This window comes from Hippocampus comes, unplaced genomic scaffold, assembly GCF_001891065.2.
Source record: "Hippocampus comes isolate QL1 unplaced genomic scaffold, H_comes_QL1_v1.1 scaffold175, whole genome shotgun sequence".
NCBI classification, from domain to species: Eukaryota; Metazoa; Chordata; class Actinopteri; order Syngnathiformes; family Syngnathidae; genus Hippocampus; species Hippocampus comes.
In genome coordinates this window covers 102,891-110,889 of record NW_017805556.1, presented here as the reverse complement: position 1 = coordinate 110,889, position 7,999 = coordinate 102,891, and the positions used below count along the sequence as shown (strand labels likewise).

At 40.2% G+C, this 7,999-nt stretch overlaps 1 protein-coding gene across 2 annotated transcripts in view; it reads left to right on the top strand.

Moving 5' to 3' along the window:
* The window catches only part of tpcn2 (two pore segment channel 2), an 81,643-nt gene that overhangs the window by 53,436 nt on the left and 20,208 nt on the right, over positions 1-7,999 (top strand). For both annotated transcript variants that reach the window (XM_019879842.1, XM_019879841.1), the window contains 6 exons: positions 713-772; positions 868-996; positions 3,221-3,270; positions 3,552-3,651; positions 6,463-6,534; positions 7,275-7,348. In XM_019879842.1, the coding sequence (XP_019735401.1) occupies positions 713-772; positions 868-996; positions 3,221-3,270; positions 3,552-3,651; positions 6,463-6,534; positions 7,275-7,348 (485 nt within the window). The remainder of the gene's footprint in view (positions 1-712; positions 773-867; positions 997-3,220; positions 3,271-3,551; positions 3,652-6,462; positions 6,535-7,274; positions 7,349-7,999) is intronic.

Here is a 7,999-nt window from a genome sequence, read left to right as displayed (position 1 = left end):
AATCTTTATTGAACAAGTCAGGATACAATTCTCAGGAAACAGAAAAGGCGCTAATCCAATCACCGAACGCGCACGGCCAGTCTCGACGTAAGGCCTTCTCGCTAGCCCTAGTACGCAGACGAGAACAAGTCAGGATACAGGAAACAGATCACGAGTCTGAGACTCGTGATCTGATTGGCTATTGAAACCTGACTGTGCCCGTTCACTTACAGTGCACAGGGGCCTGCTCTGTTTAATCTGAAGGCCCCGAGCAAGTTTAATTTACCTGGCAACGCAAGCTAGCTGAAATATGATTGGTTAAAAACTCTACCATAATAAATAAGTCATTTATCGAGTGACTTTCAATGTTATTTAAAATAACATTGAAAGCAACTCAACTAAGTGGAAATAATATGACGTAAAGAATACAGAGAATAATTTTGTTTACATATTTATGAAAATAAAATAACAAATTATAAAATAACATGAAATACATAAAAGTAAATTTACTTCTCTGAGAATGTTTAGGCCAGCAGAGAAGGCCTTGCTGGCCCTGAGGGTCCGCCACTGATTGATACAAACATTTTGAAAGGGGACTTGACCAGGGATGGCGCTAGTGGAAATTCCACATCGATATCCCACCCTGAGAGTCAAGGAAGGAATTGTGTGCTCATGAACACTTGACAGATGATCCGTGACAGCTTTTAGATGTAAATATTTCTTTGTGATTCAGACTGTGTTGGTATTGAATTCAGACAAGTCCACCGGAGAGAGAGATAATCTTTACATGGAGGTAAGCTCAACCATAAATTATCTTTGATGTTGATGAGCATGCAGTATTGCTGTGACATTTAAGCAGCACCACTTTCTCTTGTTATTCCATCACAGATTATCAACATGTGTTTTATCATCTACTACCTATCTGAAATGTGTGTCAAGATATTTGCCTTGAGTTGGAAAGGGTACCTTTCCTACAGGAACAACATTTTTGATGGATTCCTCACCATCCTGCTCCTGGTAATTTAGTTTGACACAATCTTCCTCAAACTTGTCATTGAAATAATTGGGTAATGCATTTCATCTCATGGTATTTACAGTACAATGAAAATGAAAAGGCTGGACTTCCTGTTAAACTGTCAGGTTTTTGTGAGATCAAAACCCCAAGAAATTGCAGCATGAATAATTTCAAAAACATTTTCCACCGTTATTGTGACTTGTAACATGTACAACACAATCCAAAAAAAATTGAAATATTTACAAGCGGGTTAATATTAGTTACTAAATAAAACAACTGAGATTACTATGTTGTTGCACAGATGTGCACTCCCTCTTTCCTGTAACTTAGGATGTGAATGTGTTCAAAATTAACCAATCAAACTCAATTTAAATGGTACTAAGCACACACCGACCACCAATATTCCCTGTAAATTTCCAAGCGTCTGAGCATTTACACAAACTCCCAGAGCATTCTTTGGACCACGGTGAGCAATATCATGTGTTGTGTTATTTTGACTTCAAGATGGCGCCGCGAGAGTGGCTGCCTTTCCAGCAGCTCCTATTTATTTTGTTCTTCTACTTCTTCCTCTCATAACTTTGCTGCTGTGAAGTGGGAATTTCTCCATTGTGATACTATTAAAGGTATTCTTATCTTATCTTATCTTATCTTATCAGACATGCACACAGTGGCCAAACAAGTATCACACCTGTCTAGTTACATGATGTAGGTATGCTACAAAAGAATTCAAACCACCTCGATATCAAAATACAACATATCATTGAAGAGATCTGTGACATAAATAAAATCAACCCTAGTTTATTTTTAATTTTATTTTAAGAATATTTAATTTTCAAAACAAACTGTATACTGTAGATATGGTTCAACATTGTCCACTTATAAAAAATGTCATTTAATAAATAAATAAATAAATTCTAGCCACATGCAAACACACACACGCACACACAAAATAAGCCTTATTTGAGTGGCTAATAACCTACGGCCATTTTTTGACTTCCTGACTGGAGTGGGACACAGGTTGCCAGCGTCTCGTTAGTGGAGAGCGTGAGTGAGTGTATTTTTGTCAGTGTATATTTCAAACTACAGAAGAACAATTGAGTTTGCAATCTTGGTCACACTACTGAAACTGTAAGGGAATGGGGCATGGTGTGGTGTTCTGTTTGTAGATTAAAATGGGGTGGAAATGAAGGAATGAGTGGAGAAATGTAATGTGTGTGCATCCTGCGCACCAGGGTCATGGTGTACGCCAGGGGTGCTCAATACATAGATCGTGATCGACAGGGAGCCAGTGGACTGGTCCCAAGTCGACCACGAGGGGTGGGAGGAGGAAATGGGGCGGGGGACAAGATATGTGTGTCTGTGTGTTTCGGTTTCATTCATGTTCAGGGCCGTTCCTGCTGTTGCTCATTGTGGCGTGCATGCATGTATATGCGCGCGTGTGTTTGGTTGGGCTCCCGCGTGCGTGCGTGTGTATATGCTTGCACGTGCGTGATCGCATCGATCCCGGGAAGTTGATCGCTTCAAAAGTCTATCTTCGGTCAATAAAGTTTGGCCACCCCTGGTGTACGCTGAGAGGGTGAGACCAGTGCACAATTTAGAGGCAACATTGCCTCTGACTCTTTCATGTGCCAATGTAGTTCTGTGTGATCCAATGAAGACATGATGTGTAGAATTATTTAAAAACATCAATTGTTTTTTATAATGTTATTTTGATATGTGAGATGGATATTTGTGCAAGGGTGCCACAAAGTCAGTGGCTTTCATGGCTCAGAGGAGTGCGCTTGTCCACAAACATAGTGATAGCTGGCGCCATTTACATTGGGTCTAGGCCCGGGACCCAAGCAGCAGATAACCTGTTATGTTTCTGTTAAGAAACCTGGCTTCAGACTACAGCTGAAAAATAGAATTCATGTGCATTGACACTTTTTATTCTTGTGTTAATTAATGTGCACTGTCCCAATGAAATAACTAAATAAAAAGCAGTTCTACACGAAACTCCAAACCCTCATTCCGAAGGCCGGTTTAAACCTGTTGCGAATTTTGCTCCAATCTAATTAGATCATGTCTCAGACTATCAGTGTTAGCATGAACATGCAATTTAGTGCCTGCTTTTTGGGAACTTAGTCAATCAGGCCCCCTCTGTCTGAACAGGATACCTCCCTAATTTAGTGTCATGAGTGTATTTCACTACATTTGTCACTGAACATTTTTTTTTTCTACCTTTAGGTCCTGCAGATAACTATTTATGTCATCTACCGCCTTCCTCATTCACATGTGTAAGTTAAATTTTTAATATGTTGGACTGATTATAATCCCTCAAAAGACTCACACTCTGCTATATATATTTTATGTTGCTCACTACACACATACAGTGGACCCAACAGCCATGCAGGCATATGTATAAGGAGAGATGTCATCGGGTTCACTCTTCAAAAAAAAACTGACTTTACATTGTAAAGTTTTGCAGGAATTTGATGACTCATTATATGAGAGGTGGCGATTATGACTGAACGGCTTTGCAAACAAACTGCCTGTGTTTCTGTATGTGTCACGACAGGGACCCATCCTCAGATGGAGTATTTTCACTGTGGGAGATGGTTCGCTTTGTTAACGTGCTGGTTGTCTTCCGCTTCCTGCGCATCATACCAGATATCAAGGTAGGTAGCAGTTGGGTTAGTCAACTTTTACAATGAGTTTGTGCTTACAAAAAGGCTGCACATTTGGTTCAGGAAAGGTACGTTTATCAGTAGAGCACAAAGCAATTCAAACTGCCTTACAGGTACAGTGGTACCTCTACTTACAAAATTAATTGGTTCTGGAAGAAATTTCTTCACCAGAACATATTGTAAGTAGAGATGCATTTTCCATGTAAATGCCCTAATCCGTTCCAAACCTCCCCAAAATTCAGACATAAATGTTTTCTAAAGCATAAAAATGCATCAAAATTGAAACAAATACATGTTACAATTAAATTATTGCACAATAAATAAGAGTTGTGCACAGTGTAAAAAACAAAGAATAGAGAATAAAAATGGTCATTTAAGTTTTCAATGCGTCCTCACCGTTTTTTTTTTCCCCTCTTTAGTTCATGTTCTCCCTCAGAAGGGGTTTTTGCCTGGCGGTTTGTCACAAACCGATCCAAGGACGTCTGCTTTTGTCTGCTTTTAACAATCCTTCGAAAGTGTGCAATGCAAACATCAGCATAGTGAGCGATCGCCCGACTGGTGAACACATTTTCTGGGTGATTCACATTTACGTAAACCTATCGGAACGCCTCATGGCCTCGGTGGTACCTCTACTTACAAACGTCTCTTCATACAAAATTTCAAGTTACGTAAGGTAAAAATTCAACATGGGCTACGCGTCACAGCGCCGAGTTTCCTGAACGCAACATCCTTGTAGCTGCTCTGCCATTGGCTACTACCGAGCATCATCCTGGCATCCCTCTGGCTAAGAGGGACCTCTTCTGCACGTGTCTATGTGTTTAGATCGATAGATATGTGTCGTCATTCGCCACCGTACATGGAATTACAAGAAGGCAAATAAAATCATTCTCTAAATAGATAAATCATGATGGATTAAATAAAAAATTAATCAATGCAGGTCAAATACTTTCAGGTGTCATTGGCACAGCTAAATAGATTTGAACGCTGCCAGAGTTGAGGCTTGTCTCACATATAATGAAATACCGAAAGATATCTTCACACGCATTTAGTCCTGATTCTGGGCACCAGCAAAAGAGCACGCCATGAGGTTCTTGGTGTCCGATAGCATTTATATTGTTCAGACATGTCATAGATGTACTTTGGTGGTTGACCATGAAGAGGCTTAAACACACGCAGAGCAGTTATGAAGTCTATTCTCTGAGTCACAGGAAGCCAGTGCACTGAGCACTGGGCCAATATATTTGTACTTCTTGTTTCGAAGAACTCAAGCAGCAGCAGCAGTCTTGATGTACAATACTGCAGCTGTCTGATAGCTGGTTTAGAGAGCCCAGTAAGCAGGCCGTTACAGGAACCAACCGTGCAAGAGATAAATGCACGGTTGGTTTCTCAAAGTCAAGTTTAGACGCTGTTCCTTCGATTTTTAGCAATGTTTTTACATGGTAAAAAGCTGCTGATGTTGTTGATTGAATGCGGTTGTTGAAAATCAGATCCAAGTCCAATATTACCACGAGATGTCTAACATGATTATTAAGTTTTAGAGAGTCTTGATGTGACTGATAACACTTTTTCTTGGTTTCTGTGGGCCACAGGCATTGATTTCGGTTTGTGAGAGAAAATTATTTTTCATCAACAGTGACATATAGAGCTGAAATTCCTCTACAATGAAACCTACATGGGCGAAAATACCCCCTAGTGTGAAAAAATAATCATGCATGAAAGCCATTCCCACTTTTCTGCTTCCCCCTACGACGAAAAGTCCCCCTGTTCTGTTATACGAAATATTTTTCTCTGCTCTTGCCTCGCAGCGAAATTCACTACAACGAAAACAAGCCTTCTGCAGTAGTCTAATCCAACCTCAGCATGCCACAGCGACCTCTGCTGCTTCGTTCGGAAGCTGTTGAACCACCGCACTGGTATACACATGCGCAGTAGTCCAGGAAATATTTGTTATTGTTAGTTTCAGACACAGCATGAAGGTTACATTGCTAAAATGGCTACGAAACGGACCTTTGCAGACCAAGGAGTTAAGAAAAGATTTGCATTCACACTTGAATACAGGATAAAAGTAATAAAAATGAAAGATGGAGAAAGCACAGTAAACACATACGGTGTGTGTGTGTGTGTGTGTGTGTGTGTGTGTGTGTGTGTGTGTGTGTGTGTGTGTGTGTTTACATCTGAGATAAAATTTGCTACAGTGAAAGCCCCCTGTTGTGAAAAATTTCTTGCTGCAAACATGATTTCGTTGTGGAGGAGTTTCACTGTAGCGTAATTTGTAGCTTTCCTTATTAAAGCATGTAGTGATTGAATAATAAGGGTCGCCCATTCCGAAATGTGTTCAATGCACGACATGTTTGCACTGTGGTTGAGAGAGGAAAGTAATTTCATCTGTGCTGTTACACATCGAGCATATTTGACAATAAAAGCTGACTTAACTTGACTTGACTGTGCGTAGGGCCTGATAGTCTGTGGGGTCACATTTTGTGCGAGGTAATGCATTGCAACATCATTGATTGAGCAATCTTTGAATGTCATGTGTGAACCCTCCAACAAGCACCTCATCGACAGTAATCCCTCGTGTTTTGCGGTTGATTGGTACCAGACCCCCACCCCTCGCCCACTAAAAGTGAAAAAACACGAAGTAGGATTTGTCACCCGACAGGAATGTTCATGTTGGTATGTGGATGGAGCTTTTTTTTTTTTTTTTTTTTTTAAATATGTTATACGTGATTAATGAACCAACAGATTAGTCTCATGACAAAATATTTCTCCTCCATGCACTGATACAAGTATTTTGTTCTGCAGCTAATGGCTTTGGTTGCAAGCACCTTGTTGGACCTGGTGAAAAACCTAAGAGCCTTTGCAGGGATTCTGGTGGTGAGTTAAAGAAGCTTCCCTCAATGACCTCCTTAGATGACAAATGTTGGAATGGAATGTTAATATGTATTCTTACTAAAACTATACTCAGCATAATGAGTGTTGCTGTTTGGATTTGTAGAGCATATTACATGTACTGTGCACATTGTATGTGCCGACCAAAATCTAATTGAATTAAAAAGCAATGCTTATGATTTCAAATATGTATATCATTAAAATCGGAATGACTATGAAAAATGCCTCTAATAAATTTGATGCTATGTATCACTGTTGCGACATTTTGTTAGTCTTGACTTCACCTTATTCGTTGCCGTTTTGTGCAAAAATACATAGCCTTGCTTATTTAGTTTTTTGTTGCAATTTTTTTTCCTTCTGTGTCTCGATGATTTATTTTTTTTCTTCAAGCCAAACCAAAATACAGCGTAACAACGATTGGGGTTATTTTAACATGATTATCTGAATCCCGTTGAAATTGTCATCCTGTTTGATTGCTTATATTTTATGAAGTTAGAAATCTAAAGGAGGGACCGGCATGAACCTGCTTCCTCGACAAACAAGGGGTGTGCTAAATAATTTACTCTGTGATGAAAATACAGAGTTTAGGATTTAAGGGGTGTTTTTATTGAATAATTTAAGTGGTGATCTTAAATTTCACGGTCAACTTTTTCTTTTTTTCTTGTCAACATAAAAAACAGGGTGATAGAACATTCAAATATGAATGCACATTGTTCTCTCCGCAGGTAGTTTACTACATATTTGCTGTGTTTGGCATCTGGCTGTTTGAGGGGGCCATCAAACCACCACCAGATATGAGGTATAGACAAATTATATATATATATCGGGTGTCCGTCACACATTCAGCTCGGGTCCTCTACCAGAGGCCAGGAACTTTGATGGTTCTTTGCAGTATCCTTGCTGTTCCCAGCACTGCGTTTTTCTGGACTGAGATGTCCGATGTTGTTCCCGGGATCTGTTGCAATCACTCATCCAGTTTGGGGTCACTGCCCCGAGTGCTCCGACCACCACAGGCACTACTGTCACCTTCACCTTCCAGGCTCTCTCCAGCTCCTCTTTGATCCCTTGGTATTTCTTCAGTTTCTCATGTTCCTTCTTTCTGATGTTTCCATCACTTGGGATCGCTACATCCACTACAGAGGCTTTCCTCTGCCCTTTAGCTATGATCACGACATTTGGTTGGTTCGCCATTACCATCTTGTTAGTCTGTATCCGGAAGTCCCACAGCAGGGGTCCCCAACCTTTTTTGCCCCACGGACCAGTTTATGTCAGACAATATTTTCAGGGACCGGCATTTAAGGTGTGGCGGAAATAATACAACAAAATAATATGTGATGAGCTGCATGAAAACTGTGGTGTTTTCGAAATATAATAATAAACACAAGGAGCGTCTAATCTGGCCGCAACACTCTGATCGCTATGGTAATGTTTAATGCCTTCAAAATACGAT